A 26,249-nucleotide genomic window follows, 5' to 3' on the forward strand; every position below is an offset into this window, starting at 1 on the left:
GTGGCACACTATGCTGGCGGTTACAGTCTTCAGATTGACACACGTGATGCTTATCACTTTTGTTGAATTACACCACTAACGCCTTGTCCCCATATCGACATGAAATATCAAACAGGTTGAGAAGATAGGAAGAGGAAACCCCACGTCATACAAGACTTGTGTGTGTCGTGTCAAGCCTCGTCCGGCTAGGTATTATTATCCGGACTGCCGACGACAGGCTCGTCGTAGAGAGGACATATCGGTCCGTGTAGGTCGCACGTGAAAATAACCGAGAAGCAAACCATTCAACTAAGCAGAACAAGAATGACAGAGTCGCCTCGCAAGAACCTATGACCATTAGCCATCAAATCAAATAGAAACCAACATATCTCCAGAGAAGAACACGCACATCTTGCTCACGAATCGATCCTTGTTAACACCTTTTCCCTTGTTCCCCTTGGGCTTCTCCGTCCACATCTCCTTGACATTCTCCAACACCATGTTGCAGTGACGGTCGAAAGCCTTGACACGCGCGAGCAGCTTACGGTTGTTCCGGCATGAGATGAGGACTTGGGTGTGGGTGCGCGTCGCAGTTTGCAGCAGAGACAGAGGGCCCGCGGTCATTTCATGTTCCTCCACCAGAGCGACCTCATATTCACTGGGATGGTCAGCTGTCGTCCGGATGAATCATGCGACGCGATGCGATGCGATAAGCGATAAAGAAATGAGGGCAGAGACTGAAACAGGGAGGACACGTACGTGAGCTCGCTCTTGGGCTTGTTGAGCAGATCTCTAAAGACAGATGGTTAGCATGATACCGCGTCCAGATCAAGGGAAAAAGAGTCTGGATGACTCATAAGGCTGTAAAACGTACTGGATCTTGGGTTCAGCAGACATGATTACTGGATATAAAAAGGCAAAAGTGCTGCTTTTCAGGACTTTTCTTTCTTCTCTTCTCCAACAACTGCACAACTGCAGCTCCTCAACTGAACTTGGCTCAGTTCCGACCTCTTGGCGCTCATCACGTGACACCCGTGTTTGTCGTGTTTGTTTCCCACGGAGCGTCACGTCGCGTCTAGCTCCGACACGCTTCTCGACATCTCCAAACGCAAGGCGTCGCTTCTTTTCTATTTTACCCTTTTCTGTTCTTCTTCCCTCTCCACGCTCCTTTTCTTCCACAACCCTTTCCTACCGCCTGCACGTCAACCTTCAATTGCGGCATCTCGTCTTCTGACCGCCATTCTCGTCCTTTGTACTGTTCTGCAGCTCGCATTCCAGTCGATTGCTCTTCATCCCACCGCTGCATACCGTGCATACCACGACCTTATCATCCCCTAGTCGACGAGATCCCCGCTTCAGATTGGCAGAAAGGCAATTGACACCTCGATTATCCTCCCAGCCTTGCTTCCTTTTCATCCCAGCCTTGCTCCACGCCCCTCGATCTCCGGCGTTCTTCCAGTCAATTTCAACTGCCAACCGTCCGCCGGTTTCCTCACACTTTTCTTCATCACCTCTTCCCTGGATACCTAATCTCTACATCTGCTTATGGTTAAACCCGTCTGGTGGAATGGAATCCCAGGACGGAATATCCGTCCGGCCCATGAGGCGTAAGTTGTTCACACCAGTTGAAGCTGTCCAAGGGAGAGGCTAACGTTCGCAATTAACGGTTCACAGTGAAGGTACTTTACACATTCGACGATGCAAACAAGACAAATTGCTTGGCTCGATGGCCCAATCTGCTCGAGATCCAAACGGCTTTCCTGGATGAGAAGACCCAGATTGGTGTCATTGAGCTCAAGACCTGCATTCAAGCCATTGTGTCCGCGAGGTTTGTCTTGGTTGTCATCATTGCGCTCCCAATGCTAATGCATTTCTAGCCCCGAGCTGGTAGCAAACCTCGGTCAAGATTACACGGTGTACGCCTACGACTACTCGGAATATGAAACACCCTTGGTTGGACAGGGAATGCTATCATGGGTCCTTTCCTCATCCACTCCTACCCCGAATGCGCACGATAGCCAGTCCAAGACCATGATTACCGGTCGAGTGTGCAAAAATGTGTTGGGTCTATTCTCGAAGGGTGCCCAGGAGACTCTGGAGGTTAAACTGCGACTTGTGCCCGTTCCAACTGCTTCTCAAAGTGAATACTTTGACAGCATGCAACGATACCGGGAACTCAGCAACATCATTCCCCATGGCTTTGATCCTCAGACGTGGACGAACTACATTCGCCAGAATCCCGACATTTTGGCGGGTCTCAGAACCCAACAACCAGACCGGACGGTCTCCTCGCCTATGGACCATGCGGGTATTGAGAGATTCCACCAAATACTTAGCGAGGGGTCGACCCCTAGGGACTTTCCTGCCATGACTCCCACTGAATCCTTCCGGCCTCTCTCCCCTGCTCAGTCGTCGGCATCGTTTGTCCCGCCCAGCAGACACTCAACGCCTGGAGGACAACACTCGTCGCAACGACAGTCACTCCAGCAGCAATCGCAGCCACAGTCCCAACAACTGGAATCTGAAAACAGATCATCACAGCACGACATGATTCGCCCATCTTCTAGCGCTTCCATGCACGACTCCGAGTTCCCCACTCAGATGTCGTTCGCCGGCCGCAGGGGGTCTGTTCACTCGGGTTATGGCGGTGGGGAAGAATCTGAGCCGCATCAACGAAAGAGGGCCAGGGTATATCAGACGGGGCAACCAGGGAAGGCCGACTTCAATATCGAAAAACAGCCAAGTTCTTTACGCGTAGCAGCAAGTACTGCTGCTTCCGTTCGCATTCACCGGCCGACGCCCCTCAATCCCTCCAGCGGCATCGTCGAGAGCTCCATCGAGGAACCCATTCGGCCACCCACTCCTATCTCCGGTCCAAACGACCTTCCCCGAAGAATACGACCCTTGACAAGTTCCCTGCGTGAATCCTTCCAGCCCAGCACCCGCTATACATCGCCGTATCCACCAAGTGACGATCAACCCTCTGGCGATCAGAATGCTCATTCCCCAGAGGAACCCCGGTACCATGGCCTCTTCGAGCCTTCATTCAGCATGCCTTCGTCTCCTCCCGTTCTCGATGGAGGGATTCCCACCCGCTCCAGCCCAAACCTGCCACACCTTGCCACAGATCCTGACTCTGGCTTCATGAGTGGAGGAATTGATGAACTCCTTGATGATGACCTCGGCACGCCTTTGGATGACTGCACTGCGGGATTGTCCAATGATACCACCCGGAACAAGCAAACCGTTCGACCTGCCATTAGCGCCAACTCGCCTGCCAGTGCTCCAACAATTCCAGGCAGGAACCGGAGCGACTCCTTCTTGATGAGCGAGGGACCATCAGAGCAGCACTTCAAAGAGTCCGCGCCTCCGCTTCCGCGAGCACCCGCTAGTGCTTCGGGTTCGAGACCGTCTTCCCGGGCCAGCACTAGGCCGGGACCCAAGCCTCTGGCCCCTGCGCCCATCTCCCAGAGCGAACTCGAACAGCTTATGAACGCCGTTCCTGCAAGTGACCCAATCCCTCCTCCTCCGCCACCTCCCGCGCAACCTGCTCACAGCTGCGCCGGTCCGATGAGCGATATTTCCGCTGCTGAAACACCGGCACCAATTGTGATACCTGATGATGATGGTAAAGTCCGTAGCAAAACGGGTGCACGGAGGTCAAAACAGATTCATGACCGTCTTGATCAGTGTATTCGCAGTGGACAGGCCCCTCCTTACTGTGGGAATTGTGGTGCAATTGAAACGCCTACCTGGCGTCGAGCTTGGTTCAAGGAAGTGGTAGGCAGTGAGGAAGATGCCAACGACTGCAAAACTGCGGACACCACTGTGTTGTTCTGGAAGGCTCTCGACCGAGACGACGAGGAGAAGGTCACAAAATTCCAAATTTGCAAGAAGACTCTGCTCGACAACGACAAGGACTTTGACCAAGTCTCTCTTTGTAATCGTAAGTGCTAACAAACAGAAGGAATGCCAGGATTGCAAATGCTAACTTACAGATAAGCCTGCGGTCTTTGGCTTCAAAAGTTCAAGAGCATGCGACCTGAACACAAATGGAACAACAAAACGCAAAATGCCAACAGCAGCAAAAGAAAGCGATCTCAGAGACGCACTGGTCCTCTGTCGAATATGAACGCCACAACCCGCATCCAGCCACTCTCCGCAAAGCCCGCCGCATCCTCCCCAGGAGGCACTGATGCGTCCTCGCCAGCCGAGGAAGGACCTACTCCTCGTACTGAGCATGACAAGGACGACAACGAGAGCCAGAATTTGCCATCGAAACGGCGCCGCGCGAACAGTCTGGAACATCGGAAGGATCAAGATCCAATGGAAGCCTTGCGGCGGGCAATCCAGTCCAGTCCGGTGCGGAATGCTCCGTTGACTAGTGAGAACAGTCTCACACCGAAGCCGGTAAGGAGGAATCTTTTTCCTTCTCAAAATGAAGGGCCTCTGAAGGCGCTCGGCGAATCCACTGTGAACAGCCCACGGCGCAGCCCTCGTATTGCCTCTCGCGAGTCTGACAAGCGGCCTCAGGACAAGGAGAACCACGTGCCTGGGGTCCACGGCGATCTGGATTGTTTGTTCGAAGGGCCTGGTTTCGAGTTAGAATTCCCCGCGAGTCCGACGCCCAAGAGACGCAATGCACGGTCTGGTGAAAAGCGACTTGCGCTGCCCTACAATTCGCCTACATCTCGACGCAAGAACGTTGACTCTGACTTGAGCCCGACTAAGCTTACTGCGCAGAAGCTTCAGCGTATACAAAATAGTCCGTCGCGTCAGAGCAAGAGTCTTAAGCAGCCACGCTCCGATGGTCATGCTTTCCCGTCGCTGCCAGGTAACTCACTGGACAACATTGCGGATATCTTTGAAGATGGCACCAACGGAGACTCTTCCTTTATGTTTGACCCTTCCAAGAGCGACTGGGCCGACTGGATGCCGTCCGACTACGTTTCTCCCGTGGGATCCGACGCAGAGCAACCGAACGGAGGTGACCAGGATCTCATCAATCTGATTCTGTCTGACCCTAATTTCCAAAACGAGAACAATCCGTTTAGCGATTCTAGTCTGTTTGGGTCTGATTTCCTTGGTCTGGGAGTCAAGACCAACGACGACAAAGAAAACCATGCAAGCTCCAATGATGCTTCGGCTTCGGCCTAACGACGTTAAAAGCTCCTTTTTTTCTTTTTACTTTTATTTTTTCACATGCTCTCGATTATTTATGCGATTTCAGCGGTGGCGTTTGGTGGCCTTTTGATTATTAATTCCAAGTCTATTGTGACTATGTTCTACTTTGTGTTACGAATTTCCTTTTGTTTAGGGGCTTGCATATGGTCTGCATACGGTTAGGGTCTTGGTTGTCTGCCAGTTATCTGGTCATTCGATATCTCAATACATAAATAATATTGAAGAATAGCTCGATCCTTACTCTGTTCGTAGTGTAGTCTATACGTCGTCCTTAAAATGGTGTGCGAATACATTTTTATTTCCTTCAAGCTTCACGTTTACGTCTATTCAAGCTCGTCGATGCCATATATGACATTGAAGTCTTCATTGTAACTAAGCATAACCAAACACCAACGCCATTACTCATTCGAATCATAAAAGATAGGCTTCAGCTTGTGCGTAGCCTCGACGACCTTTTCATAAATTTTGTAATCTTCCTCGTTAGCACCCTGGCATCCATCCACGAAAAGGTCAACCTACCACAATCAGCTGGATTCCCCCAATCCATCGTCCCCAGAACCCTCACACCAAGGCCCTACATAAAAACAACCATTAGCCTTTCTTCTACTGAATCCAATATCTCCGCCCCCCCCTTTCAAAAACCAGGGCAAAAACATACATTCCCCTCAAGATCCATAACCTTCCCAACAACCTCAACCAACTTCCCCATCTGAAGATGCGAGTCCGGGCGCAGAACAAGCGTGACGTCCCCGTTTCCGCCACATGTTATCGTCGCTGTGTCGCCGTGCAGCGCGGATACGGTGCCCAGCAGGCGGATCGTGTGTGTTGAGGGGGCGCCGCTGGAGGGGTGGAAGGCGTGCAGGTGGGCGGGAAGGACGCGGGGGGTTTGGAGGGACATTTTGTGTAGGTCTGGGTGTAGATCGGTTTTGTTCGGTTCGTATAGGGAGGATTAAGGGTTATTACGGAGGTTTGTGATGTGTTGGTTATTATAACCGTAAGCTCCGTAGTTGGTGGTCGAGTGGTGTCGCGCGCGACGCGTGCACACGTGATGATAGATTGATATTACCCAGATTGGCGACTATTCAGATTCTACAGTTGCGCTTGTACCTTACCATAGATAAAGTAACACAGTCCGAATACAGGTTAGTCAGATTCACAGCCAGCATCTGGTTTCCTTTCCCCCCTTTTCTTCTCACAAGAATAAATATTTTATCTCATGCACATCACGTGACTAGTTAAGACGTCAAATTATCGATAACTAGCTCCGATACCAACACCACCAACATCACTTAATCACTCCGAACACCCCAACATCCACAAACAGTAGCAATGCCACCCCCGCTCCCCTCGCACCACCGCGGCATGACCGCAAACCCAACCCGACCAGCCCGCTATCGCCCCGGAAAACCAATCGCCGAAGAACCATCCTCAGACGAAGACGAAGACGAGGAAGATGAGGCCACCATCAAAGCACGAGAGGAGGAGAAGCGCAAGCGGGCGGAGGCGCAGAGGCGACAAAGACAGCAGCAACAGCAGCAGCAGCCGAAGGCGAGTTCATTTCCGGCAGGCGCGATTACGAAGGGTGTCAAGGGTGTGAGGATTGAGGAGCCAGAGCAGGATGAGGGGGAGGATGAGGAAGGGTTCGTTACTGATGAGGGTGAGGACGAGCAAGGTATTTCAGGCGCGGCGCCGGCTAAGGTAGCGCCGCGGGTTACTGGGGCGCATGCACCTGCTCCTATAGCTAAAGACGAAGACGAGGAAGAGGAAGAGGAAGAATCAGAAGAAGAGAGTTCCGAGGAAGAAAGCTCCGAAGACGAACGACCACGAGTCCTCCTCCGACCAACATTCATCAAGAAAAACCAGCGCAAACCAGACACCGCCCAGGACACGACGGAAGCAGATACTGCCGCAGAAGCAGAAGCCCAGCAAGCCCAACGGAAGGAAAAAGCAGATATGCTGATCCGCGAACAGCTTGAGAAGGCTGCGCTGGAACGCAGCGCTGCAAACCGCCAATGGGACGATGATGAAGCTGAAGCCGCCGAAGAAGCTGCCATCGATGATACAGACGGTCTCGACCCGGAGGCAGAGCATGCAGCGTGGAAACTGCGGGAATTGAAACGTGTCAAGCGCGAGCGCGAGGCGATCGAGGCATCCGAGAAAGAGCGCGAGGAGATCGAGCGACGGAGGAATCTCACAGCGGAAGAGCGCGAGCGCGAAGACCGGGAGTTCCTGGCGAAGCAGAAACAGGAGAAAGACGCCACGCGTGGACAACCGGGATTCATGCAGCGGTATTTCCACAAGGGTGCGTTCTTTCGTGATGATCTTGAGCGCGAGGGTCTCGATCAGCGGAATGTTATGGGGAGGAGGTTCGTCGATGATGTCTCTCGTGAGACACTACCGCAGTACATGCAGGTGCGCGACTTGACGCAGGTGGGCAAGAAGGGTCGTACGCGGTATCGCGATCTTAGGAGTGAGGATACGGGACGATTTGGTGAGGGGTTAGACGGTCGTCGTCGTCGTGATGGGCCGCCTATTGGGATTACTGATGAACGGTTTATGCCGGATCGGGTTGATGAAAAGACTCGTCCTACGGGGGCGAATGCTAGTGCCGTGAGAGAGAGACGGAGGTCACGGTCGAGGTCTTACTCTCCTCGAAGAGGGGATCGTGGAGATTCATACAGACCTGGTGGTGGTGGGAGGAAACGAAGTCCTTCTCCGTATGAGGACCGGGACAAGCGTAGACGGACGGAGGCATGATTCAGTGTATAATAATTGCTGCATATGGCGTTGGGGAGCATTGCATGGTATATCTAGGTCTACCTATACTTCAATATACTGCACATATCAAGGCATCATGCCAATTGAGCAACCTGCTAAACGCCTATATGTACTCATCAAATGCCCTATTTAACACCCGCCTTCTCCAAAACCTTCTCCCTCTCCATCACACTCTCCCCAAACCGTAACAAAAACACTGTCCGTCCCGGCCACATCTCCGACGGCTGATTATGCGCCGACACTTTCGCCTCGAACCCACACCCGTCGCAGACGCCCTCAATAATCCCCGCGACAAACGCAGCACAGTTCAGCATGCTCATCTCCCGCGGCACACTGATATACGTATTCACCATCGGGTCATTGTCGGTAATCATGTACTCGTTTGGGGTATCAGGCGAGACGGAGTGTTCGAGGGCGTCGGCGGGACGGTTGAAGAGGAGACGCCAGAGAGGGCCGTGGATGAGATGGAGGAGGGGAAGGATGCGAAGGGGACGGTTGGGGGGTGAGGAGGTTGTGGAGGAGGTTGAGAGGGCGGAGGCGGAGGAAGACGAGGACGAGGAGCCGGCGATGGTGCGGTAGAAGAGGAGGTCGAGGAGGCGGAGGCCTAGGGGGTAGCCTTGTTCGTTTAGTCTGCATTCATCATCAGTATCGGTATCGCTGGCATCTCTGGGAGGTGACCGGGGAGGTACCGTCTCTCCAAATCCTGTATACCTGTCACCCGCCGTTGAGCATAAGTGACCATCTCAGAGAAGAGGAAAGCAAAGCTAGCCCGGCTAAGCTCTGCATTGCGGCTGCGATTCAGATGTCTGTCATAGATGGTTTTGCGATTCGAGGGTACGCGCAGGCCGGGGCTCGACTGTGAGGCTGTTGGGACGGGAGCGTTTTGGAATGGAGGTTTTTCCGCTGTTGCTGTGCTGTTGGAGCCGCCACCAAAGGACAGCATCGAGCCGTGTTTAGGGTGTGCCATGGCGTTCTGTATTGGGGTATCGAAGTGTTCGGGGAGGTGGTGGTGGTTGCGGTGGAGTGGTGATGGACAAGACGGAGTTCAAGACAAGAGGTCAATGAGGACGGGTTGTAGTATGGTGATCACTGAACCATTGCAGCTCAATGATCAAGGAAATTAATTAGTGACGGACAATGAGAACAGTATTGACGGTGTCTATGACATTGGATGTTGAAGTGGAATAGTCAACTCCTTTTGGCTGTACTCCGATATCGAGATACGGAGACGCAAAGCGCCATGCGCGCACTTTGATACAATCTACAAAGTTTAAAACGAACTGAGAGAATTGAATCCATTGGATATTTTTGCATTGTTCTAATAGCTATAAAGGCAGACGCTGAGCCTGGGGAAGCACAGTAGTACATACTACTCTGTACTCCCATCCTCACAACCCTCTATCCACCACAACTACACTTGTTCAAAGCTATCTTGCTCCCAAACGCGATAATGCGATATTTGGAAACAGTCGCGGTCGTCCATAGAAAGCATCAAAGCATGAGGTTGTGCCTGGTTTAAGACTTGTACATGTTAGCGATGGTCCACCTCAGAACTTCAACTGAGACAGTGACAATGCAAATGCAAGCAACATAAGTCAGACATCCAAGGAAGAATTAGCGTTCAACGCCGTCTATGATGGGTTCAAGCGACGGCTAACGTGGAAACTGCGAATGTAGGAAAAGTTTTCATCATACGAGCAGAGCTCGTCATGTTGCTGCAGAGGAAAAGAGAAAAATAGAACTCACCAGAGTTAGTAGACATAGTCGTTATCTATGGTGTTGAGCAAAGGAGAGTATGCATTTTTTCTCTTGAGCCGCTGTGCAGCTGTGGTGAAAAGAGCGGTTGAAGAAGAAAGTGAAAAAGTCCAAGAAAAAAATTTCGGCGGGTTTTTATAGGGCGGTCTGGCTGCCCCGGAAACCATCGCGAAAAAGACGAATCTTCTAGAGCACCTAAAGAACTGCCCTACTATGAAATTTCATATGCAAATATCTATCCAAAATAGATACATGGTCAATGCAATGCTTTTTGCTTCTGTCGAGAATTCCAATTCAACGTCTTGGAAATGCTATGCACCCAATCCTCCCCGCGTTTCCCCTGCGGCAGCACATTGGCAAAAGGATACCGCGACGCAGACACTGTCACGTAGTCTCCGGGGTGTAATTCGATTCTACCATGGTTAGCTTATTGCTATGGTTAAGCAGATGGGGGTAATACCTCTCTCGTCCATCAAAACTGGCCCACGAACTGGTCCGCGCATCATAGGGTACTCCCATTCGTAGCACAATGGTATCTGGTAAGATGATCGGCCGGAATGACAGCGTATGGGCGCAGATGGCCGTAACCAGGATCACCGGGTTCTCAGGATGCGACAATGATCCTCCAGCGGCCAGGTTGTAGGCCGTCGAACCCGTGGGCGTAGCGATGCATATTCCGTCCGCAAGCACTGTTGTGAAGTGCTCGTCGTCGCCAAACAATTCAATTTGAGACATGGCTGCAGTTGTCAGTACCTAGACTTCGCGAACACTCATGGTCACGTACTTGGATTTGGCCCACGGTCCAGAACCACGTCGTTCAAAATCTGAACGACCTTGTCGGGTGTATGTGTCAGGGTACCCTCAACCTCTTCACCTATCAACTCCTCAACCAAATCCCGCTTGTTGGTCCCCGAAAGCGCCTCTTTAGGCTGCGCATTGCTTCGCATGATGGTACACTCGAACCGTAACCGTAGACTGACCACGACGCCATCCCGAAATGCCGTATCTAACGTGTTCTGATAGTCATTGAAATCGAATTTGGTTAAGAATCCCAGAGACCCCAACGAGAACGATAGCACAGGCGGGACAATGCGCTGGAAGAGCCAGCTGGTGTATAGTACGGTTCCATCCCCACCCAAGGTGATAACAAAATCAAAGAGATGCGGATTTTCCAGAGCCGATTGTGCATCCCAGTACTTGAGCCGCCCCTTAGCTGTTGGCTCCTCCTCCTCTATTTGCCATGCCGCGAAGTCGGGATGTGTCTCAAGTCGCTTCTCAATGTAGACAACGTACTGGGTGTCGCGCTGGCTGGACAGCAGCCACTGGGTGACCTTGCGGGTCAGACTGATGAGAGACTCATCGTGAGCCTTTGTGACGAGAAAGACGGTCTTGACGGTGAGTTTCAGCCTGATACTGCCCAGTTTCTTCGACAGTTTGCGCACGTTCCAGGCCATGTCGGACAGCTGACGCTTGGTCAGATGTCGAGATTGTACAATGGTTGGCGCTCCCCGGCCGCCAATCGGCTTGGGGCCCAGATTTACGACAGGTATTGCCTCATCACCGGTGGGCAGGGTAGTATCATCGAGGATGGCGGCCTCGTCGCCACTGTAACCTGGCTGATCTCCCCCAGGATCGGGAATTCCCCTGGAAGGAGAAACCCATTCCTCAGCTATGAGCGAATGAACGAAACATGCCGTTGTATCCTCGTTTTTGTCGATCTGAGGTTTCGAATGGTAATTATCGGCGGCGACGAGAGAGGATTTGCGACGGTGACTGGAATCGGGGTAGAAGACGACTTCGAGCTGGTTCTGGGGATCGGTGTCGCAGGCGGACGACCCATCACTCTAAGCTCGTTAGTATATGATAATTTCGAGAACATAATTGACCTACTAAGGCATCAGACTCTCGCTCGTTATCCATTATCAGTGGTGAGCAGCGCAGAAAGCGCGGGAGTTGAATAGTGGCGGGCGGGAATTGAGGAGATGACGAATGACATCACCGGCAGGATCTATTGAAGGCTATGTGAGATTCAGTTCAGTAGTTACTTGTATGTACGTTGTTTTCAGAAGGTTACATTATTCTCTTCTACAGTATGGACACGCCTAGTAATGGACATCCCTACATGTGACGGACAATCGAAACCGTATTGACGCTTACAAGTACTCCATGGTTTGCTCGGCTGGGCTGTGAAACGGTCGAGGCATCACAATATCCCCTGTCCTTGTCCCCATGTCTCTGCGTTGTCTAGCGCTGACTCTGTGTGTTTGTCTGCCCCGATCCAAAAATGGGTGTGACTGTAAGCCTGTAAGCCTGTATCGGTGATCGGTCAACGATAATAATGTAACCGTCTGGAATAAGATATAGTAGTCACCTGACTTCACATGACCCCTGAATGCAGCTGAGAACCCCCCACTACTACTGATACTGGGATTCCGTAATTGTAAGAGTAAATTAAAAGTAAGACGATTCTGCACTAGTAAAGTAATACAAGTGCCATGTGCATGCATCACATTCCTGCATATTAAGGTCAGAGTAGCGTTAGTTTGAGCCATGCTCCCGTACAGGACACACCAGACACACCAGACACACCAGACACTGCACTGCACACATGCCACCAATCATATAGTATTGCGTATCGACTTCTCACCTACCGGACCATCCTGCCGATACAAGTACATGTCCAGGACGAGTAATAAGTTACTGATAGTCATAGAGGCCGATCAAACTCTGACCTTTTCATGATGTGATTCCGAGCCTGATCCTGGCCACCGCCATTCCCTTTCGGACCCTGACTAGCGCTAAGGAAATTTTTTTTTTTCCCTCCAGTGGTTAGCGAAAGCGAGAGAATGCACCCACCCGGACCGACTGCAAATCCTTCTGGAATTTGTTCTGTTCCAATTTCTGAGTCCAACCACCCTCCCCCATCTTGCCCCCCTTAGTCGGTGGAGTCATTCATGTCCATCCATGCCATGCCATGCCGTCCGCCTTGGCCGGTTTGTCCGTTGCCGTCGTCTTGTCCTGGTAATCTCCGGAAGTATTACGGAGGTGACTTCGGAGAATGTTCCTGAGAGTGAGTCAATGATGTGGAAGATTATTAAGACCAGTCGTAGAGAACCCCTGGTCTTGTTGTTGTCACCCTTGCGTACCAAAGGACGGAAGATTCGGTTCTTTGGATCGGGGCGGTTGACGCGTTGGGCAGATGGGATGGGATCGGTGGAGTCTACAGAGTCGACCAGCGTGGTTGGTCCCATATTAATTACCTTCAAGTTAGTGATAGTCGGTTCCATCGTCCAGATTAAAGAAATCAGTCATGTCCATAATTGGTCCATCATATGCGCCCATCGCTGTTCGGGCTCCGACTCCGTCTGGGATACCTCCGGATGATGGACAATGCACCAATAATCTCTCGGATAGACGACTCACGGGCAGCACACTTTGTCCATCCCTGTGTCATCTTGGAATATCATTACAGAGACACTAGTCCAGAATATCTCCGGAGCCTACCCGTTATGCGCCTTGGCCACCTGCCGCCTGCTTCTTAACATGCCTGCCTGTACTCCGTATTTGTACCTCCTTCCCTACTGATTATCTACCCATCTTCTTGCACTTCTTCTCCATACCATACCATTCTACATATTTGTACGGTTACTACGTCTACTACATCTACTCCTATATAACTTTCTCGACCGTACTCATGGCCCACTGGCAACCCACTTTTCAATGGACGCCCTCCTGGCCCACTTTCAAACCGCATAACAATACTGCTGCTCCAGCTAACAGACGGAGAGCTATCACCACTGCCATGTCTTCCTCTTCGAATATGTACCCTTCTACCGGTCCCAGTCCAAGTTATGACCCCTCCTTCGATCCAACATTACTTCGAAGAGGCCGTCGCTCTCGTCCAATGAGCTGGCATCCCGCCGGCCATACAACACCGAACTATATGCCACCTTCCACTACTGCTTCGATAAACCTCTCCGCCATGGCTCTCCCTCAACAAATGAACGATGACCCTCTCTTCTACACCGATGATATGATCCTCCCATCAACATCATACTCGCTATCTGGTCTTCCTCTCTCCGACGAGCCCCTTTCCATGGCACCGTTCTTGCCCATGGATGATGGTTCGCAGGTCGAGCCTTCAGCCTGGGATGGTAGTATGCCTGATCTGTCGACGACTTCCCATCTCTCCGATGCTTGGTCGTTTGATATGATGTCTATGAACAACAACATGCCTTCGCTGGACGCCACATCCGGATACGAAAGTGTCCCGTCTTCGGGCGAGGTGACCGGGCCTCCGACGCCGGATTTGCTTCCTATGCAACCACTTGAGTCTGAGGCGCAAGACGATAAGGATGAGCTGGTTGGAATGGGTCTCTACAACCAACCGGAAAGTTTCAACGGTGGCGTTTTGGGCAAGGGACTGAAATTGGAGGAAACCTTTACGCCTTTGTCTCCTAACACCACCAAGGATGGTGAAGATGATGACGAAGAGGCAAACAACGACCAGTCCGTCCAAAGGACACCGGAACAGTCGCAGTACTACGAGCCTCTTAAGAACCCGGTAAAACCGGACATGAACCTGCTGTCTCAGTCATTTCTTTTCGATGATGAGGCCTCTTTTGACCAACATGTCATCACGGACACGCAGCCGTTCTTGCCTCTTGAGCAATCATGCATGAATTACGGATACGGATGGATTTAACGAGATTTACGTTTTATTATTGCATAGCGAGGAGTTTTGTGTTTTGATTTTCTATCTTTAGCTAGGCGTTTAGCATATATACATGAGAGAATACCCGGGATTGGACGATTGCTATTTGACTTCTCATGTACACATTAGCTCAATATATTATCATTTCGCTTCAAGCAACTTGGGCTCTTTGTAAACTGTTAATGGACCGCGGACTAGACCACAAGAACCATGTTCATGTGCACAAGTGCATCCCGCGCTTCGACCCGGAGATTGTCAATGCTCAACAGAAGGAAGGCACCAGGATTGCGATCCTGTAGTAAAACAGGACCAAACAGCTCTCCCCAGGTAATTTGTATCGAAGACTCCGCTGTATCTGGAAGGATTGTCTACAGCTTATCACTTGCGATTATCACAGAAATGAAGGTCACGTATCACACGCTGTCGTAAATATGGTTTCTCCATAGCATCCCGGATATATACCTCCGCGGAACCTTGCATTTGATTGGTGTTTGCCTTCCGCGACCAGTTGAGAAGTATGACAACGTTCACATCCGGTCGGCCTCCTACTAACCACAGCTTCATATCATCGAGCATGCGCGGCCATGGCTTCGACCATTCAGATCCGATCACGGCCGATAGGTGACGCTAATTGTTGGGTGTTATCATGAGATTCGGTGTCTTTTTCGAGTCTTGATACGGGGCGCTAAAGCGGTCATTTACTGTCCGTCATTAGTAGAAGTTAGTAAAACAATACTGACTTTCGTCTGTGATCAGTTTCAGTAATTTTTATTCTTCTCGATTCATCAAATTATTGTCTCTCCAATCAGACATTTCTTGTATGAACCAGTTGAGATGACATCCGTGGATTTCTGACGGCGCTATTCTGATTCATAGCACCTTCGTGACTGAGCTGTAGCTAATTTTCGACCTGGATGATTCTATTTTTTCGTGTTCATTAGTGAGCCAGTGATCTGAGATCCCCATTCTGGGTTGACGTTATTGTAAACGAGTTCTGAATCCCTTGTGTGGAGGATGTCATTTTGGACTTGGGCGAGGGGATCCTGTGGTGTATGATACTGTGTACCATCTGGCACATTAGTAACCATAGTGAGAGATGCTATGAGTATCAAGATAAAATAAGTAAGTTTCTATATGTCTGATGAGTTGAGTGAATACATGTCTGCGTATAGACACGGAGAAACTATCTACCAGGAACAACAATATCCCGAACATATCCGCAAAAATCAGTAGCAGTCTTCTCTACAAAAATAGGGTTGTAGATACATGGTCCTATTTAATTCTGTATAAAAGGAGCATGGCAAAAGTCGTCTTCACGCCCTGGAAAACCCAGGCTCAATTACTTGCGGTGCGAGACCAATTCTATCCCCCGCCAACATACGACGGACCGGATTTGCGCTCTCAAGCTTGCGCAAAGGTATTTATATCTTCTCTCCTTTTCATCTTGAATCCCATGTTAATCCTATTAGGTATCGATCTGGAAACTACGGGGTAGCCTCCCCCATCCCATCGAAGCAACGGCGTTATTAACAGATGCCATTCTGCACGACGATGCCGGGAAAAATTCTGTCTTTTCTATTCGCGCGACCTATTCTGCTGCTTTTTGCCGGTATGCACCCTGCTTATAGAATAAATAGAAGTAATATACTAACAGGACAGATTTGTCACCGGCCTTGTTGACGCTAAAATTCCTGGCATGAGAAAAACCATGTTCCAGAGGGCCATTGACCTCGGTCTTCCGGCTTCGTTTGTAGAATTGCGGCACGAGGCTACACATCGCGAACTTCCTTCGCTAATTGTGCTCCGGCATGCAACCCAGCGATCTCTGGAGTGGTTGTGGGATTATTACTGGGCCAAGGTTGATCCGCATGCCGCTGCTGCCCCTCCGGTTTCAGCTTTGGTTCCGGCTGATGCGGAAGAGATTGATTGTGATGACCTGGGGGTCAAGAAGTCTATTCTGGATACTCTGAGTCCGTTGGTGAAGGGAGAAGGTGAAGAGCAGCAGCCGCCGAGGAAGAAACGCAAGGCTCAGTACCAGACTACTACCGCGACACAGCTGGTGTCGATATGTAAGGCTTTGCGGAAGGGGGCTGTTCTTCTGTCAAGAGTGCTGTTGGATGAATCGGTATTAGTCCCTGCTGGACGGAGGTAAGTATCTCTTTGCTACGGTGAAGGATGATATGCTGACAATGTACAGGCTAGGAGACTCGTTACACGACACCTTTATCAAATGGGAGCAGCTCTTGCAAATGATCACAGAAAGCCATTCTGCATTCCTATCAACCCTAACAGAGGAAATGGTTAACGATCTTGCATTCTCGACGCAAACTAAAGACACCAAAAATAACGCTTGCCACGAAGCAATCTACACCTGGTTAGACCACATCCTACGCTCGACCGAATGGAAATCCAGCAGACGGTTACTTTCGTTCAGCTACCTCCTTGCTGCGTGCGAGGCAAACCCGAACCATTGGACCGATATGCTGAAGAAGGTTTTGCTCAAGGAGGAGGTAAAGAGGGCTAAGGGTGCTGTTTCTTTGTCGGTGCCGCGGATGCAGACGCGAACTGAGGCAATGATTTTAGATGGGAATGCAGATGCAGATGCGGGCGCGCTGCGGGAGTTAGGGTGGGAGTCATTGGAGTTGTGGGATAGTCGGCCATTGGGTGTTGCTTAGACACCATGTCATATTGAATGTAATATATACAGCATGTGCACTCCTTGCTCATAACAGGATACCCCAGATCACATCTAACAAGATACCAATTTTGCATCAGACAAAGACAACGCAATGCAGTAAACTCCATCCTGCACATGTTGGCCCAACACCTGCATTTGCATACCGTACAAGTACTCCCAATCGAGTTCTATGCGAACGATATATCCTGCAGGTCAAACCCCGTGCGTAGATAAACGGCATGAAACTCGGCAGACTTGCTAGACGGGGACTGTCTCATGCCAGAACTAGCATTCTGCATTTTCGCATCCGACTTCAACGGCCATGACTTTGCATCTCTTCTTGCCTGTATACATCTCCGCGGACAAGTCACGTGAGATGACTAAGATTGCCGTCATTGCTGAACAACTCCTCGATTCTCATAGAAGCATCCATAGTACAACACCCCGCATACGATAAACAACTGTCTTGTACTGTCTTACCGTCGATGACTTTGACGCGCACATTAATCAGACCGTCTATTCGATTCTGTCAATCACGAGCCCAAAAAACGCCACAACAGACCAGAAAAATGCACGTCCATTCGATTCCGATGTGTGAGTAGCCAAAAGAATATACATATGCATACTAGGCGTGCTAATCCTGACTCAAAGGGACCGGAAAGGGCAATAACTATGCCTATCTGGTGACTGACGAACCGACAAAACATTCTGTGATTATTGATCCTGCCAATCCACCAGAGTATGTTCTTACCCCACTGGTGTATTGAGTACCGCGGTAGACGCTGACTAGCCAGAGTTGCGCCGGTGTTGAAGTCGCAGATCAAAAACGGGACGATCGACCTTACTGCCATTGTGAACACTCATCAGTATGTTGTTTCCTTTCGGGATGATTAGGTTCGAGGCTGACTTTCTAGTCATTGGGATCATGCTGGCGGGAATAATGAAATTGTAAGCTACATATCCATGGGAAATAAACCAATACTAATAAAAACCAGCTTAAGCAATTCGGTAAACTCCCTGTTATCGGAGGAAAGGATAGCGCATCCGTGACGACTACCCCTAAACATGGCGAGACGTTTAAGATCGGCGAGCGGATTACGGTCAAGGCTCTCCACACCCCCTGCCATACTCAGGATAGCATCTGTTACTTTATGGAGGATGGCGATCAGCGTGTGGTATTCACAGGTGATACCCTTTTTATTGGCGGTGGGTCTTCGTTCATCATTCTTTTTGGACACAACGATCTAATCCTTGACAGGATGCGGCCGTTTCTTCGAAGGAAATGCCCAGGAGATGCACAAGGCCTTGAACGAGACCCTCGCTGCGTTGCCAGATGATACTAAGGTCTACGTAAGTTGTCTTTGCATGTTACACTTGAACGTGACTAACGAGAAGCAGCCCGGCCACGAATACACAAAAGGGAATGTCAAGTTCTGCATGGCCGTTTCGGAGTCCGAGCCAATAAAGAAGTTGCAGACGTTTGCGGCGCAGAATCCGCAGACGCAGGGCAAGTTCACCATTGGTGATGAAAAGTTGCACAATGTCTTCATGCGTGTCAATGTAGGTCTATCCTGGCTAGTTTGCGAGAGGGCGAGCTGACAAGACTAGGACCCCGAGATTCAGAAAAAGACTGGAAAGACGAACCCGGTGGATGTGATGGCGGCGTTGAGAGAGATGAAGAATGCTATGTAGATTGCACACTGTATTATAGCAAAACAAATTGCATGTGTGTGGCTGAGTGTTCCGCTGGAGGATGCTGGTCTCGCCATTGAAATATGTTGTCCATGAACTACCTGATTTAAAGGTCTACGAGTATAGGGCAGCTATGCAGACAATCCCATTTCTGGCAGACGGCACTTTCTTTTTTATCGTCTTCTGGTCCCTCGCTTCTCTTTGTTTTCTCCTGAACTCCCCTTTTTGCTTCATTCCCTTCTTCATTAATCCACCAACTCGATGAAGCCTATCTAAAGATTCAAGGACGTCCTGCACACCGTTGAGCAGCCTTGAATTGGTAGCCGAAACTCAGCATTCGACTAATGGAAAGGGGTAATCAGTCAGAAGCAATCATCGGGACCACCCTAGAACAAGGAGAATGAGTTACAGTGCACATAGAAAGTAATATGATCCTCCTGATATTTTACCTCGAACCACGCCGGCCCTTCGTAGTCATTTAATCTCATTTCATCGATAACTGCTTTGCTTGAATATGATTGCGTCTGGCGCCACCATATCATTCGACGGAAACTGATTGTGATAGCTTATGGCGGCAAGAATGCTTCTGACCTGACTGTCATGATATAAAGGTCAACTGTTCTTTTAGTTCTGCCATTCATTCTGAGCGGGCCAGAGGCCATCTGGGTAGCCGAAACGGAGGTTCGTCTTCTGGAACCGGTCCTGACTCCGCGGGAAGATTAGGCGCAGATTTCTCGCTCGGTTCATCTACTTGTTCTTAGTCTCAGTACATAACTAAGCTGGGAAACACTACCTCGAGAATCGGTCGCTGGAGCGGGTAGGGCTGCCGGCTCGGGCCCGTTTTGAAACCAGTCACCAATGAGGGTAATTTTCTGGCAATAGATTGATCATCTTGCGGGCATGCTCTGGCTGGCTTCTAGCTCTAGACTCTTAAACTCATTCGGAGGAAGAACCCAACGTATGACCCCGGTGAGGTACGCGGGTTCTCTCGGTCACGTATCTCTCGATTACGTTTTCTAGAGGTCCGTCGCTCGCGCTTCTCTCGCCAAAGCGAATTAAGGGCAATCGCTAGAATCTTATGGTGTTTAATCGTGCCTTCCGACATGATGCTGGTGGTTAAATAGAAAAGGCGTGAAGTTTGACTAACAGTCATTATCATTGTAACGTCAGACGAATTACCAACCTGTGCAAGCCATTTGCAACCTTATATACAAGACCTAAAGAGATTCAGAAAACCCAATAAGCCGTAAGTCAGACAACAAACAGGTCTTCTTGCGAGTGTATCTGTCGCCGCATCTCAACGCCTTTTTCAAGCAACATGAATTCGCAAATTGGCATGACAACAGCGAAGCGGCATAGGCTGTTTGTTGTGCTGCTGGACTCGCTATGGCGTGAAAGACAAGGTGGACCATCCAACAAGGTCATCGAGATGCACATAAGTGAGCAGACCGCTCACCTGGCAGCGGAATTTGCTGAGTCCTACCACCTGATAAATTTAAGAGCCTTGAAGCAGAGGTTGAAAATATTATACCGACTCCAAGGCAAAGATTTTCTTCGGTCCGTCATATCATACCTACAGTCATGGGTAGAAGAGTTTAGATTGGGCCCGAGTCAACAGCCACACCCATACCAGCGACCAATTTCGAAGGTAAGTGTTCTCATCATGATCGTTTCTAGCGAGCTGCTAAGCATGAGTACGAGTAGAGAAAATAAAGAAAGAACCATCACCGATTTCGAGTTCACCGACAGACCTTTGCCAAATTTAGATAAATGGGATTTTCCATTTTCACCACCGGAGTGGCCTTTGACGCGTGCTGAGAGGATCGCCGAGTTGCAAGAGCAGCTGCCGTTTTACGCCAAGGCAAACCAAAGCCCCAATATACTCGCAGCCATAGCGTACCATTCCCAGTTTCCGGGAGAGGAAATGGTAACTACCGATCTTATTACATCATCGAAGGCAAACTACTGGACACTAACAAGACAAGTGATTATAATGGGATAACCTGGTATGAGGTACGCATGTTTCCGTGTGCATGTGCATGTATGACACTGTAACTCACTCTAATTACAGGGCCTAGGCTTTTGTTGCATGACTGGTCATGCCTAAGACCAAGGGCATACAACTCTTGTGCCCCTTGGGGGCCCAGGAACTGTTACAAGGAACTGTCAAGACGTGGAAAAGAACTCCCACTGGAGTTCGGTCCGGTGCTGTCTCTTACGATGGAATTCGATGCCGCATTTTCAAGAGCGCATAGAGAAACCCTCTGACAACGCCTCTATGTGGTTTACACTAGGAGCTAGCTGGGCCGTATGCTGAAGACATTAAGGTCATGGACTGCAAGAGTAGTCCTCTGTGATAGGCTCGTCAGTCGCTTCGTCTCGGACAAAGGAAGAATTAGTATAGTCATTGCCGTTTCTTTCTTTTCCTTTCCTATCTATGATTTTGCTGTACCCCCTGTGCCCTAAACTATGTTGAACCAGACCAATTTACATAGTCAAGCCAATTACATATTATGCTCTGCAATATGAATGTCAACCATAAATTTAGTCTGTGAATTCGACCGTATGACAGCCAATCTTTCGCCAACGACCATTATCATCGTGACGTCAGACGATTCGCATCTATATCAATAACCGGCCGTACCTTAACGTAGCATTGCCAAGAAAAGAACAATCATAGGAGCACAAGATGGACAAAATGGCGACTTGCAAAGGCCTTCCCGTTGATGACAATGGTAATCCCGGAGACCCCTTGTCGACCAAAAGCCGGGTGCTCGAGACCGGCGCACGGATGGTCCAGGATTTCACCCCGGTTAAGCAGATATGTGCTCATTTGAATGCGTTCCATGTCTATGCGTCTGATCCGACGCGGTGCGTCGAGGCGAATCATTACTGTGCGCATGTTACGGAGGGTATGCTATTCCCCAGCCCATTATTCCTAGTGCGAGTGGTGTTGACAAAGAATAGACGTCAGACAATGTCTGCTCTACGAATCCGATAAACCCAACGCAAAACTGATCGGTATCGAATACATGATCACCCCGCGGTTATTTAAAACCCTCCCCACGGAGGAAAAGAGACTCTGGCACACACACGAATACGAAGTCAAAAGCGGTATGCTCATCATGCCCTCCCCAGCCGGAGTACCCAATGCCGCCTGGGAAGCCGCCGAAACGGCCGAGATGGAAGATATCATCCCGCTGTACGGCAAAGTATACCACTTCTGGCAGGTGGACCGGGGCCATCCGGTGCCAATGGGACCGCCGCAGTTGATGGGCAGTTTTACGTCGGAGGAGAGGGTGAAGTCGGCGAATCCGGAGGGGCTGAGGGCGTTGGTGAAAGAGAGAGACGAGAGGTTTGGCGTTGATGTTTCGGTTAAGGCGGAGAAGAGGGGGTATATACCGTCCCCTGAGAAGGATCCTGGTGAGTTGCCATTCCGGACTTGTGAGAGCAGGCTAACGCTGTGATAGAGGCGGATGGTATGTGGCGCTAGTAATTCGAACATAAGAGGGGTCAAGATGATTGCATCTGCATACGGAACAGGATGAGCTGATATAAAAAAAAATTGATTTTGAAGAAACTATGGAATATCTAGTAGTGTCTCCCTCTCACTCCCCAACTTCCCAGTCCCATAACTAAATGGGGTCAAAGCTGGAAGGAGATCGAACGGGATATCTCACCACTGTGTGGTATAGAGACTCGTGCTCTTCTTGCTTCACTGTCCACACTCGCGCGTCCTGGTTATGTATTTCGGCGACGACGAGCTCTAGCATTTTTAGAAGCGTAACTCGATTGTATCAGAGCAAATAGAATAATTAGAGAGTAGAATGCATCATTAACACCCTTTTTCACTCAGATATGGTCTTCAATTGATTGTTGTGCTGGAAGACTCCATGGTATGTGGTGGGAGAGTTTGTGGGAGAAAAATCTCCGCACAAGCGAATTTATAGACTCTTACACGTGACCCATCGGCGCCGAACCTCCGATACAGCAATATCAACAAGTCGATACCCCACGATCAAGCAAGAGAGACAATAGAAGAAAAGAATGCCCTGATGGACCACTTCATCCGCTCAACTATGCGCCGCTCAACTCCCGGCGGCGCCTTTCGCCTCGTTCTCGATGGCGTCGGCCTCTTCTGCGCCTGCACCCTAATCTGGGAGCATCTGGTCACCGTGCAGCTTAGCGAGGGCCCCTCGATGTACCCCACGTTCAGTCCCCGGGGCGACTATCTACTTATTTCCCGCTGGCACAAGCATGGACGCGGGATTGCGGTGGGTGATGTGGTGCGGTTCTACCACCCTTCGTTTCTAGGCGTGAATGGGGCTAAGAGGGTGCTTGGGATGCCGGGGGATTTTGTCTGTAAGGATCCAGCGTTTAGTACGGAGGCTGGAATGGATAAGGAGATGATTCAAGTAAGATTTGCTGAGTTCAAGTCTGTTGCTCAGAGCTAATGTGTTAGTAGGTCCCCGAAGGTCATGTCTATCTCGCTGGTGATAACCTGCCCTGGTCGAGAGATTCGAGGAACTATGGCCCTGTTCCGTTGGGTCTTGTGAATGGAAAGATCATTGCACGCGTCTGGCCATTGTCGAAAATGCAATGGGTGCGGAATCCAATGCAACTGACTGAATTGTCTGACGAGTGATCATTGCTACGGAGGATACCCTTGGGAGGAGTTAGGAGTTTTGTGGAATTCATTGCGCATATTCATACATCTTCATTGTACAATACAGATTTACGAACCATGTGATATAACATCTGATACTCAAAAAGGAAGAGGAAATCACCGCATCGTCGACGGGTTTCTCCTCTTGTAAGGAAGAGGCTCGACCCTCTTGCGACGAAGCTCCACATCCGCTTCGGGGTATCCAATCTGCTTCATGACTTCCAGCGTGTTGTCATCCCATTGGTTTCGGAAGAGGTGTGCTCCGATTGGCTTCAGGTGATACAGGGTCTGCAGTGGCCGGAGGCTCATGTTGTGACGCTCCGTCTCCTTGGCCTTGATCGCGGCGAAATCCAACGGCTGCGAATTGTTTTGTTCCAAAACGAAGACGGACAAACGGTGATAGGGACTGCCCTTTTGCGCAACTGGCGGCTCCCAAGGCAGGACAACCTGAGATTCGGTCGACAATTGGGAGAGATCGACCTTGGTCAAAGTGGCCGACAAGGGTACGTTGACGGCAAGGTAGTGCATTCTGTAGTCAAAGCCGTCCTTTTCCACATTGGGCACATCCGGGTCGACCACTACAATGGTCACCAATTTATTACCGCCCCCAAACATCTGCACATCAAGCTTCGGCGCGGTGGTGCTGGCCTTGGAGTTGACAAATTCTCCCGGCTGGATCAGATCGCGGCCAAAGTATAGCTTGGCATCCACCACCGGGTCACAATGAGGGAGTACATCGGGAATCACTTTCATCTGAGTGATTCGTTGAACGAGGATCTTCCGTCGGTATTCTCTCCATTTCCGATCGGCCAGAAAACGGTAGATGGGCTTCGACATATCACCTAACCAAGAAAGCAATTAGCATCCGTTTCGCCCAACTTTCGCCTAGAGTATACAGTGAATCTCACCTTTGCCATCTTCAAATTTCCTCTTGACAATTGGGTCATTGATGTCCGCCTGAATCTTCAGCTTTTCCAGATGCTCCTTCCAGGCCCCCAGCTTGGAGTTCTGCACCTGCTTCCCACCGGCTTGCTCGGGGTTGAGAGCCTCATATTTGGCGATCTTCTCCCTGATCCGCTCAATATCCTTCAACTTCTCTATCCGGTCCGCCTGCAAGATATTCCGTGCCTCCTGGAAACATTGATAGGGCAGCTGCTCAAACGGGACGTTGGGGGAGTTCTGCAATGCGGCTCGACGTCGACGAGAACCCACGGGAGTAATACCCTGTCTCATAAGCCGTCGCTCCAATCGAGGACTCGACACCAATTCCGGGTCAGGCGATTTATGGAACGGTTGGCTCTTGGTCTCGGCCTGAGCCTCTTCGCGGGCCACCGAGGTGGAGTGGAAGGCTCGTGCCGACTGCAGGCCATGAAGACCCCTCGTAGGGGTACTCCACAGGCATTGAAGCAAGGGCTTCGACGCCCGTTCGCAATGAGCCATCGTAGTAGTAAAATAGGAGTGGAGGGGGTTGTGATTCGAGACGAGGGCGTGGCCGGAAGTGGTGTTTGGTGCACACTGTGATCTCTGGCGGACGGAACTTTTTTCTGCCAAGCCCCAACATCCACCGCCCGACTTTTGCTCTGCGGTGATAATTGTCGCCCGTTACTGGACACGCAGAACAACGACATTATCTACGCAAAATATTGGGACAATGCCGGGAAGCGAGGCTCTTCGCATGTTCCGGTGGCTCTCGCGGAGTCCCGGATTTTTTGCCAGGCCCGAGGCGACAACGGTGCGCTCAATTGCGTTTTTCTCAAAATAGATGGTTGAATCCTAACGAGTGCAATGCCAACAGATACGATGCCTTTCTACTTCCGTGTCGCGATCGACGACCACCGAGGCACAGCCTTCGACTGAATATCTCACCAGAGAAGCCCCAGTCACCTCGCATCCGTTGTTGAACCCCGAGCCCGTCAAGGCTACCGCATACCATTTCCCCTCTATGGAACCCCTCCGTTTCGTCGAATACTCGAGAAACCACCTCCTGATGCCCCTCCGGAAAGACATTTTGCACCGAGCAGTCGTATACGAAGGTGACAAGACCCGACAAGGTAGCGCGAACACCAAGTGGAGGGACGAAGTGCACGGAAGCCACCGAAAATTGCATCCGCAAAAGGGAACAGGTCGGGCACGTGTTGGTAACAAGCAGTCGCCTATCCGGAAGGGTGGTGGTGTTGCCTTTGGTCCTAAGCCCCGCGATTTCTCCTCCGAGCTCCCGCGGAAGATTTACGACCAGGCATGGCGGATTGCCCTCAGTTACCGGTACAAGCGGGGCCAGCTGATTATCCTGGACAACGAGATTTCGATTCCTGAGGACGCAACGCCGCATCTGATTACGGATATGTTCAAGGCCAACAACTGGGGACGGGAGTTTGGCCGCTCTACGCTGATTACGGAACATTTGGATGAGCATCTATTCTCGACTGTTCGCGAGGTGGGACAGCACGCGAAGATATTGGACCGCCCGGATGTCGATGTTAAGGATATTTTGGAGACTGGCCGATTGATTATCGAGAAGAAGGCGCTGGACCGGCTGCTGGCTACGCATTCGAGGGATTTGAACAGCAAACCCGCGCGGGCTCTGTATTGAACGAGGGGAATTGAGTGATGCGACTTTTGACGATATGGACCTCTTTGTGTTTTTAGTTCTTAGTATCTCTGCCATGTACAAATAGAAGCTCTACAGTTCAACAGGTCGGATCGATTGCCGTCAATCCCGCATAACCGGTTCTTGGAACTATGGGATATTGTCGGGACGTAACATATATCATATGGAACACCACAATCAATGACCGTAGAAGCTC

The 26,249-nt window shown here is 50.4% G+C and overlaps 13 protein-coding genes across 13 annotated transcripts; 8 read left to right on the forward strand and 5 right to left on the reverse strand.

Moving 5' to 3' along the window:
* Nucleotides 1-284: 284 nt before the first annotated feature.
* On the reverse strand, nucleotides 285-876 carry SMD2 (mRNA splicing protein SMD2; the record flags this gene model as incomplete). Its single annotated transcript, XM_043279596.1, has 4 exons — nucleotides 285-327; nucleotides 389-637; nucleotides 739-771; nucleotides 854-876. 4 exons carry the CDS (start codon nucleotides 874-876, stop codon nucleotides 285-287), a joined length of 348 nt encoding a protein of 115 aa, XP_043137260.1.
* A 670-nt stretch (nucleotides 877-1,546) lies between these two features.
* Nucleotides 1,547-5,136, forward strand: ACHE_41303S (putative GATA transcription factor (Ams2); the record flags this gene model as incomplete). The annotated part of the gene is made up of 4 exons (XM_043279598.1): nucleotides 1,547-1,586; nucleotides 1,654-1,807; nucleotides 1,857-3,925; nucleotides 3,983-5,136. The coding sequence occupies 4 exons, from the start codon at nucleotides 1,547-1,549 to the stop codon at nucleotides 5,134-5,136; spliced, it is 3,417 nt and encodes a 1,138-aa protein (XP_043137261.1).
* Nucleotides 5,137-5,561: 425 nt separating this feature from the next.
* Nucleotides 5,562-6,061, reverse strand: ACHE_41304A (putative ssDNA binding protein Ssb3; the record flags this gene model as incomplete). The annotated part of the gene is made up of 3 exons (XM_043279599.1): nucleotides 5,562-5,635; nucleotides 5,683-5,737; nucleotides 5,822-6,061. The coding sequence occupies 3 exons, from the start codon at nucleotides 6,059-6,061 to the stop codon at nucleotides 5,562-5,564; spliced, it is 369 nt and encodes a 122-aa protein (XP_043137262.1).
* Nucleotides 6,062-6,492: 431 nt separating this feature from the next.
* Nucleotides 6,493-7,920, forward strand: ACHE_41305S (microfibrillar-associated 1 family protein; the record flags this gene model as incomplete). Its single annotated transcript, XM_043279600.1, has 1 exon — nucleotides 6,493-7,920. The coding sequence occupies one exon, from the start codon at nucleotides 6,493-6,495 to the stop codon at nucleotides 7,918-7,920; it is 1,428 nt and encodes a 475-aa protein (XP_043137263.1).
* A 146-nt stretch (nucleotides 7,921-8,066) lies between these two features.
* On the reverse strand, nucleotides 8,067-8,908 carry TRS31 (trafficking protein particle complex subunit 5; the record flags this gene model as incomplete). Its single annotated transcript, XM_043279601.1, has 2 exons — nucleotides 8,067-8,571; nucleotides 8,631-8,908. 2 exons carry the CDS (start codon nucleotides 8,906-8,908, stop codon nucleotides 8,067-8,069), a joined length of 783 nt encoding a protein of 260 aa, XP_043137264.1.
* A 1,044-nt stretch (nucleotides 8,909-9,952) lies between these two features.
* ACHE_41307A (putative NAD+ kinase) lies at nucleotides 9,953-11,616 on the reverse strand (the record flags this gene model as incomplete). The annotated part of the gene is made up of 4 exons (XM_043279602.1): nucleotides 9,953-10,109; nucleotides 10,157-10,433; nucleotides 10,481-11,540; nucleotides 11,587-11,616. 4 exons carry the CDS (start codon nucleotides 11,614-11,616, stop codon nucleotides 9,953-9,955), a joined length of 1,524 nt encoding a protein of 507 aa, XP_043137265.1.
* Nucleotides 11,617-13,390: 1,774 nt separating this feature from the next.
* ACHE_41308S (uncharacterized protein) lies at nucleotides 13,391-14,401 on the forward strand (the record flags this gene model as incomplete). The annotated part of the gene is made up of 1 exon (XM_043279603.1): nucleotides 13,391-14,401. One exon carries the CDS (start codon nucleotides 13,391-13,393, stop codon nucleotides 14,399-14,401), a length of 1,011 nt encoding a protein of 336 aa, XP_043137266.1.
* Nucleotides 14,402-15,707: 1,306 nt separating this feature from the next.
* Nucleotides 15,708-17,085, forward strand: LAS1 (rRNA-processing protein LAS1; the record flags this gene model as incomplete). The annotated part of the gene is made up of 4 exons (XM_043279604.1): nucleotides 15,708-15,827; nucleotides 15,880-16,019; nucleotides 16,070-16,558; nucleotides 16,608-17,085. 4 exons carry the CDS (start codon nucleotides 15,708-15,710, stop codon nucleotides 17,083-17,085), a joined length of 1,227 nt encoding a protein of 408 aa, XP_043137267.1.
* Nucleotides 17,086-17,572: 487 nt separating this feature from the next.
* On the forward strand, nucleotides 17,573-18,779 carry GLO2 (hydroxyacylglutathione hydrolase; the record flags this gene model as incomplete). The annotated part of the gene is made up of 8 exons (XM_043279605.1): nucleotides 17,573-17,681; nucleotides 17,739-17,826; nucleotides 17,882-17,953; nucleotides 18,002-18,035; nucleotides 18,083-18,293; nucleotides 18,346-18,437; nucleotides 18,486-18,647; nucleotides 18,696-18,779. The coding sequence occupies 8 exons, from the start codon at nucleotides 17,573-17,575 to the stop codon at nucleotides 18,777-18,779; spliced, it is 852 nt and encodes a 283-aa protein (XP_043137268.1).
* Nucleotides 18,780-21,468: 2,689 nt separating this feature from the next.
* Nucleotides 21,469-22,272, forward strand: ACHE_41311S (OBAP family protein; the record flags this gene model as incomplete). Its single annotated transcript, XM_043279606.1, has 3 exons — nucleotides 21,469-21,691; nucleotides 21,747-22,202; nucleotides 22,250-22,272. 3 exons carry the CDS (start codon nucleotides 21,469-21,471, stop codon nucleotides 22,270-22,272), a joined length of 702 nt encoding a protein of 233 aa, XP_043137269.1.
* A 562-nt stretch (nucleotides 22,273-22,834) lies between these two features.
* On the forward strand, nucleotides 22,835-23,424 carry ACHE_41312S (putative mitochondrial inner membrane protease subunit 1; the record flags this gene model as incomplete). Its single annotated transcript, XM_043279607.1, has 2 exons — nucleotides 22,835-23,194; nucleotides 23,245-23,424. The coding sequence occupies 2 exons, from the start codon at nucleotides 22,835-22,837 to the stop codon at nucleotides 23,422-23,424; spliced, it is 540 nt and encodes a 179-aa protein (XP_043137270.1).
* Nucleotides 23,425-23,562: 138 nt separating this feature from the next.
* Nucleotides 23,563-24,885, reverse strand: ACHE_41313A (mitochondrial 54S ribosomal protein mL38; the record flags this gene model as incomplete). Its single annotated transcript, XM_043279609.1, has 2 exons — nucleotides 23,563-24,287; nucleotides 24,354-24,885. 2 exons carry the CDS (start codon nucleotides 24,883-24,885, stop codon nucleotides 23,563-23,565), a joined length of 1,257 nt encoding a protein of 418 aa, XP_043137271.1.
* A 211-nt stretch (nucleotides 24,886-25,096) lies between these two features.
* On the forward strand, nucleotides 25,097-26,035 carry YML6 (mitochondrial 54S ribosomal protein uL4m; the record flags this gene model as incomplete). The annotated part of the gene is made up of 2 exons (XM_043279610.1): nucleotides 25,097-25,177; nucleotides 25,241-26,035. 2 exons carry the CDS (start codon nucleotides 25,097-25,099, stop codon nucleotides 26,033-26,035), a joined length of 876 nt encoding a protein of 291 aa, XP_043137272.1.
* Nucleotides 26,036-26,249: the final 214 nt, after the last annotated feature.

This window comes from Aspergillus chevalieri, chromosome 4 (assembly GCF_016861735.1).
Source record: "Aspergillus chevalieri M1 DNA, chromosome 4, nearly complete sequence".
Lineage (NCBI taxonomy): Eukaryota > Fungi > Ascomycota > Eurotiomycetes > Eurotiales > Aspergillaceae > Aspergillus > Aspergillus chevalieri.